The 14,098-nt window shown below is 37.8% G+C and overlaps 1 protein-coding gene across 10 annotated transcripts in view; it reads right to left on the bottom strand.

Annotated features, from left to right (window-relative positions):
• Nucleotides 1-14,098, bottom strand: part of LOC5511185 (cartilage oligomeric matrix protein) — a 45,026-nt gene that overhangs the window by 18,446 nt on the left and 12,482 nt on the right. For 5 of the 10 annotated variants that reach the window (XM_048727437.1, XM_048727428.1, XM_048727436.1 and 2 more), the window contains 6 exons: nt 3,710-3,808; nt 2,935-3,186; nt 1,995-2,320; nt 1,218-1,632; nt 880-1,067; nt 112-259 (listed from right to left, as the gene is read on the bottom strand). In XM_048727437.1, coding sequence (XP_048583394.1) covers nt 112-259; nt 880-1,067; nt 1,218-1,632; nt 1,995-2,320; nt 2,935-3,186; nt 3,710-3,788 — 1,408 coding nt within the window. In that variant the 5' untranslated portion in view covers nt 3,789-3,808. Of the gene's footprint in view, nt 1-111; nt 260-879; nt 1,068-1,217; nt 1,633-1,994; nt 2,321-2,934; nt 3,187-3,709; nt 3,809-6,299; nt 6,942-12,444; nt 13,003-13,409; nt 13,620-14,098 lie in introns of those variants that run through there. The other 5 variants (XM_048727431.1, XM_048727429.1, XM_048727430.1 and 2 more) reach the window with 5 other exon arrangements.

Below are 14,098 nucleotides of genomic sequence, written 5' to 3'. Positions count from 1 at the left end.
CCGTTCGCTACCACAACATCTAGGGTGGCCATTTTAAAGAGGTTGTATTGTATTACCGTTCGCTATCACAAGATCTAGGGTGGCCATTTCAAAGAGGTTGTATTGTATTACCGTTCGCTATCACAGGACTTGGGTTGTTTCCATTGACAGGGTCGCCGCTGACCCCGACGGCGATGATGGGTTTACTAGCGGGAAGTGAGCCCGCACGACATGCTCCTCCTTTCTCAAGGAACGTGCGGACGTAATGGAACGCGTTGGACTGGGAAAGAGAAAAATAAATATTAGACTAATGGACATATTGACAAGAAATGGGTTTATCCAGAGGGTGAATTGGCTTGATTTTCCTTGAACGTGCGGACGTTATAGAATTTATTGCAATAGAAATTAACAAGAACATGTTTTTTCACTGAAATACCCAAAGTGCCGTCCTCGTTCTTATATCTCATTTAACCAGCTATTCAATACCCCATAACTTGTACTCATATCTCATTTACCTACTGATCCCTTGTACTCATATCTCGTTTACCTGGTTATTCAATACTCCATCCCTTGTTCTCATATCTCATTTACCTGCTATTTAATACACGATCCATTGTTCTCATATCTCATTTACCTGCTATTCAATACCCGATCCATTGTTCTCATATCTCATTTACCTAGCTATTCATATACCCTATCCCTTGTAATCATATCTTATTTACCTGGCTATTCAATACCCACCCCTTGTTCTCACATCTCATTTACCTAGCTATTCATATACCCTATCCCTTGTTCTCACATCTCATTTACCTGGCTATTCATATACCCTATCCCTTGTTCTCACATCTTATTTACCTGGCTATTCATATACCCTATCCCTTGTTCTCACATCTCATTTACCTGGCTATTCATATCAATCTTCAGTATCTCAATCTTCTTCCAGAGCATCGACTCTCTCTCCTGCTGCTCTCGTCGCATGTCCCGGATGAGCTGAATGAGGTAGTCCAACTTATCGTCTTCTGTCTTCAGTTCAGGCATGGCTAAGGTCTTTAGCACCGGTACAAGTGTTGCCGAGAGCTCCTTGCCTTCTGAATACAATACAAACACAAATAAAACACTGATCAAACCTTTGCACCTGGACCACTAAGAAGTATCAGGCACTAAGCATGCAGACATACGCAGAATGTTGAAGTAGTGTTTGGATGATATAGAAGTCACATTTTGAGATTGTGGCTCACCTGGATTGAAAGATTCAAATGTCGACGGTGAATCTCCGCCACCATGCGAAGATGTTTTAAGATATTTGTCTTCCGGAGACTCTGTTCTTTGTGGCCATGGTTGATACGTTTTCGGATCTGGTCGATATGTCCTTGGATCTGGTCGATATGTTCTCGTCTCTGGTCGATATGTCCTCGGCTGTGGCAGCTCTGTCCTCGGTTCTGGTCGCCGAGTTTTAGGCCTCGGACGTTGTGTTGTCGGTGGTTGGGTTATTGGCCTTGGCTTTTCTGTCCTTGGTTTTGGCCTTTCAGTTGATGGTTGTTTAGTTGAGACTTGTGATAAAATCTCTGACACAGATTTCTGAAAACATGTGTCGGGGTCTGCAAAGCGTCTCAGCCGACTACCGAATATCAGAAACACATTTTGTAAGCTTCCCTGAAAATAAATCAAACGAAAGAGTCATTCTAATGGAGTTCATGTTTATTGAGTTCTCTAAAGCTGGTCTGCCTGTCTGCAAAGTGACCATTGCATTGTTATCGTTATATCGTGAAGGTATGAAGACGTGTCAAAAAGCTTTTATAACCCTTCCCTTCCTTCTTGGTCAACTGGGCGACTAACGTACTATTGGCGTTTCGTCCCTCTTCCAATATTTCACGTTTCCCTCTTAGTCCCAATGAAAGAAATTCTCAGATTGTTAACCTCTCAATTAGAGCATCCCTTAATTAAGACAGTTTTCCAGCTAGCGATGTCCTAATTGTCAGAGTTCTTCTGGTACTGGCCACCCTGCACAAACTTACCCTCCAAGGAACGTACACCATGTTGTAAAAACTCCTCTGTGCCAAGTGGAACTGATACTCCTTGTTTCCCTTACTCTTGGGAAGCAACTCCTTCAAGCCAACCGGTATCTTCTTTCTCCCCGTGAACTTGCAGTCCATATAAAGCTCTACCAAGTGCTCACCCTTGTTGTTGGTATCGATATGGAGGGCCATCTTGTGCCAGGAACCGTCCGATATATCGATGATTCGATGGAAGAACGTTCGTTTAGTGTCTTCGCCTTCGGGGTAGTACAAGCCAAGTCGACATGAGCTATAGCAGCTAAACACTAGCGCGAATATAACCCGACCTGTTGAAGATGAAACGAATAGTGTTATTTGCAATGCGAGGTCCAGAGCTGCAAATCATTTACTTAATTTGAATTGAAAATGGCATCCTAAATGCTCCGGTCATCCATCTCTACATTTTAAATCTAATCACCCTCCAAAGTACAGAATTACCGACTTTTCTCGCATTTCATTTAAACTACTAAAAAAGATAGCCACACATTGGACACAGTTGACTGTTAGGATAAAAGCCGTATGAAGTTGGGATTAATCTAAGTCTTACAATATGACTGATGTGATAAGGTAATTCATGTATGGTGAAAAAAAACGCTAGTAATAATACCTCGACAATTACACAAATATATGGTCTTCAGGGGCGAATCCAGAAGTTAAAAAAAGGGGCCGGACGTATTGTTTTTCCGTTTTAATTCCTTATATTTCTTGTTATTTTTAAGCCAAATGTCTGAAAAAAAAGGGGGGGCCGGGGCCCGCTAGCCATTTCTTGATATGCAAATTCCGATATGTGGGTTCCTTATAGTGACCCTCACCCAAATCTACCCTAATGTAACCCCATAAATCGCTTATTCTTCATAAGCTTTACTCCAACACTGATATACCTGCCTAGCACATTCCTTACCTTCTCCTTTTGGTTGTATTGAGAACAAAGTCCCGTATGTTGACTTGCCCAATTGAATATTCGCTGTCAGTGTAAACCGGCCAAGCTCGGCGGCACTCACAGAGAGCTTGTCAACGAATTCAGAGTTCTTATTAAGCAGGGCCACACTCCTTGTTATCTCGAATGCTCGTCCATTCTCTCCCGGTACTCCTTTAGTGCTTAAAACACCTTTGAGGTTGTCGTTAACGCTGAAAGCTTTGAGCAAGTCTACACCTGTGAGTGGACAAGAGACATGATGTTAAATGAAAATGACGTTTTTCGTAGATTTCGTAGAGCGCCAGAATTTAGGAAGCATGTATGCCAACTTGTAGGATGACAATGAGCTTCTGAGTCAATGGATTAATATTTGTTTAGTTATTAGATTCTGCGATCATGTGTTATATTGTATATACTGCTACTCCTCGACGGAGACGATTAGCGTCACGCCTTACTTGATTGTGAATGAAATTGATGATTGATGAAATATCGAAGATAAATCGAGTAACAGACCTTTACCTCATTCAAAAAATCTTAAAAAATATGTTTAAAAAATACCCCTATAAACAACAAATGGGGGTTGTCCAATACTCTCACAGATTTACGCAAGGCATTGTCTGAAACGATTGAGAATACTTGAGCGTATTGGAGAACGGGGTAAAACAATGAAAGTGAACAATGCCATGGCCTGCGCCATGCATACATTTATCAGAGTATTAGAAAAGTATGTTAAAAAATACCCAGTAATTAAAGTACTCACTTTCTATTCTTCCGTTGACTTGCAGAACGCTCAGCAATAGTGCCGCTACCTGCCACAGGCAGCCCATAGCAAGCCTCATGATGGTCACGTCTCACGCGTCTGCAGAGAAAGCCAACGGTTAGTACAGCATACCCGTGATGCATTGCGCCGGGTCTCAGCCGCCATCTTGAATAACTCAATAAAGTCAATTCTACTCGCTTACGATATCACTAAGATGAAACCTTTTGATGAACCTTCTGTGCCAGTAAAAGATTTCAATAGATGGCTTTTTCAATTGATAAACTCGTTTGTTTTTCACTGATCTTAAATCTAGATGTAACGACGTGTTTAACTTGTTGTTCAACGTGCGATGAATCGATTAACAAACATCGCTACTTATAAAAGACCTTTCTAAAGCTGTATAAGGGATGACTGCGCAATGAACTGAAGTGCTTGTCGCGTGGAGTATGGGTGGTATTGTTAAGGTGAGAGGGTTAATAGCAATTGGATAACAAACAGTGTTCGCAATATACCGAGTACTGCTCTTGTAATAAGGTTGGAATTATTATCTAGTAGGGAATTATTGGAGTTGATCCAGAATAGGTGGTATCGTTAAGGTTAGGGGGTTAATAGCGATTGGATAACAAACAGTGTTTTCAATATAGTGAGTGTTTCTCTTGTAATAAAATCGGTATTATTAGCTGGTAGGAATATTGGAGTTGATCCAGTGGGTCACGCCCTGGTTGAAGGTAATCTCATCATTATCAAATTTGTCTATTCTAGCTAATGAACTCATTGTTGTTTTATAAAGATAGCACTCCAGTGTCTTCAGATATTTTTTCTATAAGACTGGTATTTTTAGTTTAAGGTTAAAGGTGATCTCACAATTGTCAAACTCTATTCTTGCTGATGAACTCATCTAATTATCGCTGTATAAAGGGAGCGCATGTGTGTCTTTCTTTACGTTTATCTGCTGTAGCTTATATCAATTTTTATTTTTGATACCTATCATTGTCACTTTTGAGCGTTTTTTTATGGCACCAGGATAGTGATTAACTATACCTTTGTACAATGAGGGCAGTTTGAGGACATAGTTTTCATCGTAACCTGCCTAAGCAAAACATTTACTATCTAGAATTTACAAAAATATCCTTCCTTTAAGAAGATTTTAGAACGAATTGAAGACCTTTTTAAGGCCTATAATTTCAAAATTTAATATCAGCTTGAACTTGCACAAACACTTTGTCAGCCCAAAAAGATAGCTTAAAGCAAAATAAGCCTTCCCTCAAATGCAATACCTTTTTAACGCCATAATAATGTAAAAAAAGACTTTTTAAGGATCCGCCACAACCAAGTAGAAGTCGTGACGATTGTGTTTTTGGTCAAAATAAACCACACAAATTAAACTGTATGTTGCTTTGAGTCTCCTTGATCTTGAGGTATTACTTTGAATTGAAAACTGTAGTTATGTTTATTAACCTCGGTAATATTAAATAACCCTTCATGAACTAAGGACCTTTAAGCTTGAGCCATGTATACAACGAAACACTGATAAAAACTATTGAACAGGTTTTGAGCTACTCTTCATGTAACGTGATGTTTCTATATGATATCATCCAGCAATGACGCAAGCCGCAGAATAAGACGTTAAAGAGCTACACCCTATAAACCCTCTTCTCTCAAGGACCTATAAGAACAAACGCTTGCAAATAACCACGTAAGGCCCATTTATAACCTCGACTACTTGAAAAAGGCCACCTTACTTAAGCGCTGTGTAACTTAAAGAATGTCGACCAGCCACTCTTTTGTTATTGTCAACAATTGAAAATACAACGGTCTATTTGCAAGAGAACCTTAAATAACCATCCATGAAGTCTGATACTTTATTCAAAATATTTGTTTAAAAGCTTTCCCAGTTACTCGCTTGAATTATTCGATAACTGGATGCCTTTTGTAACTCTGGTATTGAGCGGGAGCGTATTTTGACCTTCTTTAAACTCGGTAAGCCTACGAAATGTGACGCCTGCGAAAATGAAGCGTTTATAGAGATAATGCTGTTCGGCGTTTTACACAATTAGCCCAGATTTATCATGTTCTTCTAAACAATATACGACATATTTATTTTAGAAGCTGCAACGTGACCTGAGCGTAGTAGACTGTTTAAAAATCCACTCCGTCAGTTTAAATGAAAATTAGCAAATAATCCACGATCCCCGCTCGTAGGCTGTGTGGACGGCTCTCGCTTGATGAACGTCCAGAGCACTTGTCGCTTTGTCTTTCCCCTTCTCCCCATTCCCCCTAAGAGGAGACACGCCTTAATTTATTCGAGAAAAAAGAACAAAGAATTCGCAGCGATTTTATATAGGCCTTTTCAGTCTCAAGTCAAAGACAATTCTAGTGCTCCATTTATTTAAAGACACATTAATAAGAATAATTCAAAATCAATTATCTCACTTATTTCCAACCTGAACTAGAGATGTTTTTTTTAACTTCACGTTTATTTGTTAACACTCTACAATGGTTATCAAAAGCGCGTGACTCAATGCCGTCAACATTTTTTTAATATCGGTTTTGAATTTCGTACAAGTGTTTTTGCTTTTCTCTTTCTTACCTTATAAAAATCGTACCAGAAGATCTCCTTCCGCTTTCTCAACAGAAAATCACCCCTTGAGCCGCATTAATCTATGTACAGTATATGTGCTGCGTTTCTAGTGTGACAAGAAGTAAATAGGATCGAATACCTACATAGTATTTATTACAGTGAGCGTCAGCTAATCCTAGCTTAGCGTATTGTCAAGATTTCAGCGGCCCGCATTGCCAACATAACTCGGTAAGGCGGTGGAATCTATTCATTAGCCCTTATCTGCAACTTTTGTCAAGCCGATCTTCCAAATGTCGAAATTTGTGAATTGCACTAACACACTTAGGGTCACAAATGTTCGATGTCAAAAGGGCGCCATACGACTCAGCGAAACACACTTGTTTTTGTGTTGATATTATGCGAGAATGAAGCCGCGACAAGTTGCAAGTGTATGAATAGTGTATGGACTATTCCCGGACCACCTTAGTTAAAGTACATGCTAAATATCATGGTGGCACCCTTGGGCCAAGGTACAAGGTACAGACAAATAGCATTTTGCCTGAGGTTGTTACGTCACTGCAGTGTCTGCTCGAAGTAATTTGAAAGCTGAAAAGTAACTGTTAAAGGACACGGGTTAAAAGTGACAACAATATCAAATGAACTCATCGTCACACACGTGGAAATTTTATGCTTATATTTGTTAAAGGCTCTGAACCCGATTTTTTTTTTCATTAAAATTTTTTTTTTTCATTTTTTTTAAATTTTATTTTCCAATTAATTTTTAATAGTAACTATGACTTTCCTCGAGCTCCCCACTATTAGCTACAGCTGACCTCGAGTTCGAGACTAATTTTCTGACTTCAAGTTCCCCATTTTCAGGTCCCACTTATACTTGAACGTATTCCTCGAGGGTTTTGTGTTAACGGGGCTCCACCGTAATAAGCGACGAAACAACAGGAACCGAAACGTGTGGGAATGAGAGGGCAAACGAAATGATTCCCCTTAAAAATAATATTCTTCACTTTATTTCTTTTTAAATGAAGACACTTTCTAGTCCAAAACAAAGATGGGGGTCGGATTTTTCGGATTCCCATCCTTTGTGAACACTATGACACTCAAAATAAGGAGCCAACACCCTTTAATACCTCCAAAACTGAAAATTCCTCTTACAAGCGTATTGTCCTAATTTAGTTCTAGAACCAAGCGCTGTTCAGCTCCGACAGGGTGTGTTTTACAAAGCCAAAGGTTATCTGTATACTAGAACTAAACGAAAGCCGATTTGATTATTTGTCTCGCCTGGTATGAAAGATGTATGGTTAATAATCTTCTTGAATAACTGGACAACTTTGTTATTAGAAAGCAGATTACGCAAACTTGTGTTTTTTACTCGGTAAGACCATCAATGGGCAAGTTGCATTGTAAGTCTGTGATAGTGGAAAATAATTCACACAATAAAAAAAATGTTTTGAATTGTTCACGCTTTGCAAAACTGAATATACCACTTAGAAACTAGAAATGAAATTTCTTTTCAGGACAAAATGTGTTTAAATGTAATGTTTCTTGATTAGCAACGTTTAATTAAGAGCTAGTTTCTGGAAGTGTTTTTAAATTATTTTTTCAGGGTTATAGCGGGGCCAAGCGCGGCCGCAGGCCGCGCGCGTAGCTCCATAGGCATAGAAATATGGTATAGGTATGCGACTTGGTTTTTGTGGTCATCGCGCGGGTACCCTGTGGTGTCACTCGCCAGCCAGCCAGCCAGCCAGCCAGCCAGTCAGTCAGCCGCGCAACTCCCAGGCCCCACTCGGCCCCGAATTGGCGACTAAATACAAGCACGGAGCAAGGGAAAAAGTTCTTGTCGATTATGCGATGATTATTTATTTTGCCTCAAATTGTGTGTCTTAAGGATAAAGTCAACTAGAGGAGATCTACTGACATTCATTCACGCCAAGATTTATCTGGTTTTAGCTAGTAAATTTAAGCAAGTAGCAGTTTACATTAAAAAGCGAGCACAAACACAAGAAAGCGAAAAAAAAAACAATGCAAGGTGAGTTTCGGACGACGATTTGTATTGTCTATTGAGGATATGACAGTTATTGGGCTTTTGTTGTCCTTTTTGTTTGCTTTAAGAATGCGAGTACTTATTTAGTAATCAAATTATTTGAGCATAACAGCTTTTGTTTTGGCATTCTTCGTTTTAACTGGGATTCGACTCTGCCAAATTTTCGACTTTAATAAGACTTCTTCAGGGCAGATTGATTGTGTTGGGATATTTCATAAAGGCTAACCAATATCGTGTTGCATTTGTCAAATACTGCTAAAGAAGACCGTTCTTGTCTTGATATCCTGTGCTCTTAGTCCTAAGAAGATACATATCCTTAGAAGATACAGCAACTTATTCAACTTACAAGAGAAATTTTCCTTACCGAGGATAAAAAAAATCAACCCCTATTGTCAATATGTATTGTTGTTATTGTCTGCATCTTGCATCTCATGTGTTTATTTTTTTTTCGAATAGTTGTGGAAAATTAGTTAGATTATAAATGGCTTGATGAAAAGATTGTTTTGAAAGATATAATAAATAATTGTTTTCACTCTTTCATGAACCAGGAACTACCTGAGGGCCAAGATGGATACTAAAGACTGGAAGACATGGGAATTAAAAACCATGTCTTGAAGAGAACAGTAAGGGAGTTCTTATTCACTAGTCATTTGGTACCCCCACATCCATGGTTCCAGAAAAGGGTGGGGGATTAGACTTTTTTTAAAGTGTTTCCAGGTTAAGAGTAAAAAACAGTCAATACCACCACCCCTCTTGACATATTCTGGTTAAAAAGTGGTCTAAAACCCCACAAAAACCCCTGTTTTTTAGAACAGGATACTTATATAATATAAAACTAAAAACAAACTTTTGCTTTTTAAATAATAAATCTGTAAAGAAAACAGTTTTTTTATCAACCTAAAGATAATGGTAATATTTTAGGAAAGTACTGAATATAATTATCATATAATTATTATTGCTATATTTTCTTTTCAGACATTTAAAGAAGAGTCAAATTTCTTTCTTTTACTTCTCCTACTTCTCCTATTTTTATGCAGTTGATGCTATGTGCTATTTCCCCTCTACACAAAAAATAAATTAATGAACAAATTTGATTTTTAAATTAGAAATTTTCATTTAGTACTTTCACTTATATCTTTTTTTAGGATTTCCTTTCTAAGTCTCTTTCCCATTACATTTATTTTAGAGATTAATTTTTATTTAACTGGAATGGTTGGACCCAGGGTTTCTAAAAACACCAAAATATAATGCTTTACTGGATGTATATTTGTAGATATTAATTCCCATGAGGATGGGAAATCACCACATGGAAACTTCAGTATTGCATCTCATCTAAAACTGTGTCTGACACTATATAATATCTTTGGAATCCTGTTTAATCCATTACTTGTTCTTTGTAAGGACAAATCTTGTCAGAATGTAGCTTTACAAATGTACATTAATGGGACTTTTATGAGGGAAGATTTTTTTAGGACAAGATACTTAAACTATATAACACTAAGCAACAACCATGTTCTGTTTCAATAATAGAATTTGAAGCTATGTTCACATAGCTTGGATAGCATAGGCTTGGCCTCTTTAGATGCCTGTGGTTGTGGAAGGGTTAAGATAATGGGAAAGGGGAAATGTCAATAAATGCCCTTTCAAATTATTTTCATTATTCTCATATTTTTTTCACCAAACCTTTCAAGTTGAGTCGATTTCCTTTATTTCTCCTCTCCCGTCGGCTATTTTTTTAGTCAATTGATATTCTTTGCTGTTTCCTCTCTACCCCAAACATAGATCAATGAAAGGGTTTGGTTTGAAATTAGAAGTTAGCATTTTAGCACTGTCAGTGATGTCTTAGATGTATTTTTTTAGGGTTTGCTTCCAAAATCAATCTGCTTTTTCTCCATTGCATTCATTTTGGAGTAGGCCAACAACAACAAGGCCACTATATGGTAAAGGGTGGGTGCACCAATATGTAATGCATTAAAGGAATACACCAAAAACTGGAAATCGACTCTGCCAAATTTTCGTCTTTAATAAGACTTCTTCAGGGCAGACTATTAAAGACGAAAATTTGGCAGAGTCGATTTCCAGTTTTTGGTGTATTCTATTCATTGTTCTGGTACGAGATCGCGACAGTTTGGGCTTTTTTATTCTAATGCATTAAAGGAGATTAATTTCCAGACATTTTTCTGAATATTCAGTCCAATAAAGGAGAGAATCACCACTAAATTGATACCTTCAAATTACAGTACAATGGCATTTAAACAGTCTAAATATATTATTTGGACTCTTTGAAATGCTGTTACATCCATGACATATTCTGCACAAGGGCAAAGCTTGTCGGAGTATTGTTTTGATTATAAGAATATTCATAATGGAACTTCTATGGTGGGGAAATAAGAATTTACTATTAGACTCTTGACAACTTTGACAGCCATATTTACACCAGGAATTGCGTTTGTTAACTTTGATGTACTGCATAATTTAAATTATTGAATAAGGCCTGCATCCATTTGGTTGGTCCAATAAATCTCAGTAAAGAGCAGGACCCTAGATCCCCCAAAAATACTTCGATCAGTCAATACAAAAGGTGTTCAATGCTGGCTCCGCTTTTAGGCAGTGCCTAAATCTATATATTTAGTAAAAATTTATACAACTGCACTTATTAAAAACGTTGTCAGTGCAAATATGCCTAATGTAATAAGTAATCTCAAATGGCAGTTCCCTTTGAGATTACTCGTATGAAATAACTGTCGTTATGAGAAATTAACTCCAGCGATGCTAGAGCCAGACATTGAGGCATTTTAATATGGATCAAAATTACCTTAAAAGAATCATTGTACGACTGATCCATATTTGCTATGCGTTCGTTAGAAAAATAATTAAATACATCTGAGTCTTTCGGGTTTCTTTCGACGTTTGCCGTTTCCATTTTATTGAAAACGATTGTTGAAATAGGCGTATATTTTGTTTACCATAAGGTTGGTTTCAAAGAAGCTATATAAATAAGGTGCATATAAGCTCGGTAAATATAGTTTTTAAGTTGTTATATGAACAGTTTAGGAAGATAAGAAATAGATATGACGTCTACCTCCCTTCACTTCTCGTCGTTGATATAATGGGAGTTACGCGTTAATTGATAAGGTGATTGACGAATACTTTAACGAAGGTACCTCTGAGCGCACATTAGTCATATTAGCAAGCGTTAGACCAGCCAATGTAATCACCTTCACCAAATTCAACTCATGTTTTTGTTTTCACTAAGGTACACATACTTGTTAAATTATGAACTAATTCTTAAAATATGTTACAAGAAGTCAAGGTCGCTAAAACAATATTGAGTACATACTTTGAGATTCGCGAAAGTTTTTTGCAATATTATTAAAACGATAACTTTTACCCTTTTTTAAAAACTTTGCTTTTTATTTGAGATTATTTAAGGTATCTCTAAAGGTATATAATAATTTTTTTCACTGGTAAATCCTCTTTCCTAAAAGCAAATGTTTAAAATATTGCATGACATCGTAAAGTTTTAAATTCGGCGAGCTTTTCTTGGCCAAATCAATTCACAATAGAGTAAGGCCATCATGTTATAACGATAAAGTTGCTTCTAAAAAAAAATGAATTTAGAGCTTTATATCCACAAACAAACATTGGTTTTCTAATATTAAACAAAATTAGAACAAAAGTAAAATGTTGACAGTAAAATGTTGATAACGAGGGTAAACTAATTTACGTTAATCAGATGAATGTCACTGAAATCTTGTTACAAACAATGAAACAATTTGTCTCCCACTTACATATTTATTGGCCAATTTGTATCAAACGTTTTGATACCTTTGTCCCGCCAAAATGCCCAACGTTACTTCCATGCCATACAATAATAAACACGTAGCCATAATTTGTTAAAAACTAAGCGATTTTGCGAGTACTTTTGTCAATATATGCAGCCATTGTGCTCGCTACTCGGCATATGTTAAGGTGAGCTTTAAAAGCTGAAAATGGCGCGCATGGGTTATTGATAACTAGTTTCGTTTAGTATACTCTCTGGGCCACTCTTCTGTTTTTATAACACTAGAGTTCAACCGTGAAATCTGCTCAGGATGGCTAGCATTTCTTACTCACCGTAGTTATCAGGGATTCCCTGAGGGAGTCTTTTTTCTGCTTTGTCCCTTTTTACGTTTTCTTCCCAACAGGTACTGATCGTGGTCACGCTTTATCCCGGGTTAAGTCGAACTGCAGCTGTCACAAGCACAGAACGATGATCAAATATTCCCTCTTACCTACGCACACAACTCCACACCAAATCTATCCGGGCTCATGTTACAAGAAGACGTTCACGAGTTCGATCGTTGAAACATCGGTCATTGATTAATTGCGGTGATTAGATCGCCATTGTGGAAATAACACCTCGCTCGCGCAAATCAGGCGTAGATCAAAAACCGCAGAGCTCTTTGCTCGCTTCCTTATATTAACCGCAGGGGGTTTGGTTATTTACGCCACGGGCGCTTTCAACTTAATTTCTCTATGTTTGGACAATATACTAAGTCTTGATAATTTTAAGCTGTTGGCCTTTCGTTTATCATAGGTCAAGCGACATTATCTTGCCAAGAAATGCGATTTCCGGTCTTATCATAACCACAACGAAAACAAAATTACCAAACTGCACCTTTCGAAACCGAAACACCGCCTCATTTCGGTATTTCTTTACTGAGGCTGGATACTCGTTAGTTTACTGTAGTATAATCCAAAAAGCACGGAATTATTCAGTGTTATTTTAGGTGATAACCGGATAAACACTTTTAAAGCTGTACCAATAAAAACATAAGTGCATTCCAGATAATTGGTCACGCAAATAACAGTGTCACGTTATACTTGAAACTACCAAGCACAGCACACGTACTAGCTTATTTAGTCTTTGACCAATTTGGTGTGTGTGGTTAAATGTACTGGAGGCGCGGAATGCCTGTGTTGTCCGTGAACTCGGTGGCCCGAAACATGGCGATGGAATTTTTTCCCGATAGCAAGAAGACAATTTTTCAGCATTTCATTTTATGCGTCGTAGAGAAAAAAATTGAGCGTCCAAGTACCTTTCCCTTTTCGGCGGCTTCTCTTGGCAGTGCTTCTTTAACTGAATCTGTTTTATCTACTCTTTCAAGACGTTAAATTTGCGCCCACCCAGCTCTCACGACGGCGTATACCACGCAATTTATGGATACCAGGGCATTGGTGTGTTGACTCAACTTGAGACTTTGTTTACCCAGAAATCGTACGCATTCATAGCTTATGAATCAAGCCCCAAAAGGTGCTCCGCTATTAATTGTTCAAAGATACATTACACGTAAATGCTTTGTGCTAGTATGGAGCATGCTATAGTTTTGCTTTGTTTCTTAAGCTCTCACAGTTTGTCACTCTAAAACGACTGCAACATCTGTTGCTTTGAAGATATTGTAGCGGAAACCAGTCTGGTTTTCTCAAGAATTTGATACGCCTCAGCCAATAATCTTATGTGGGGCCAAAGAAGCTCATCAGGAAAAAAATCTATTTTTATAAATATGCAAATGTATTGGTCAGCTCTAAATAATACGTCAATAATGTCTTGTTAGTAGTATGTGTCTCTGACTGATCCCAGTTAATTTTATTCAGTTTCATCCCAGATTCAGTTGATTGTAAATGAACTGCCAATGGTTTTCAATAAACATATATCTAAAGGCTACCGCAATGGACTTTATTCGCCATTCTTACGCTGCGCGGGGGATTGGGTCGAGTTTATAAGCGA

The sequence above is a fragment of the Nematostella vectensis genome, chromosome 5, assembly GCF_932526225.1.
Source record: "Nematostella vectensis chromosome 5, jaNemVect1.1, whole genome shotgun sequence".
Taxonomy (NCBI): domain Eukaryota; kingdom Metazoa; phylum Cnidaria; class Anthozoa; order Actiniaria; family Edwardsiidae; genus Nematostella; species Nematostella vectensis.
The sequence above is the reverse complement of the archived record's forward strand: the minus strand, read 5'-3'. Positions and strand labels throughout refer to the sequence as shown.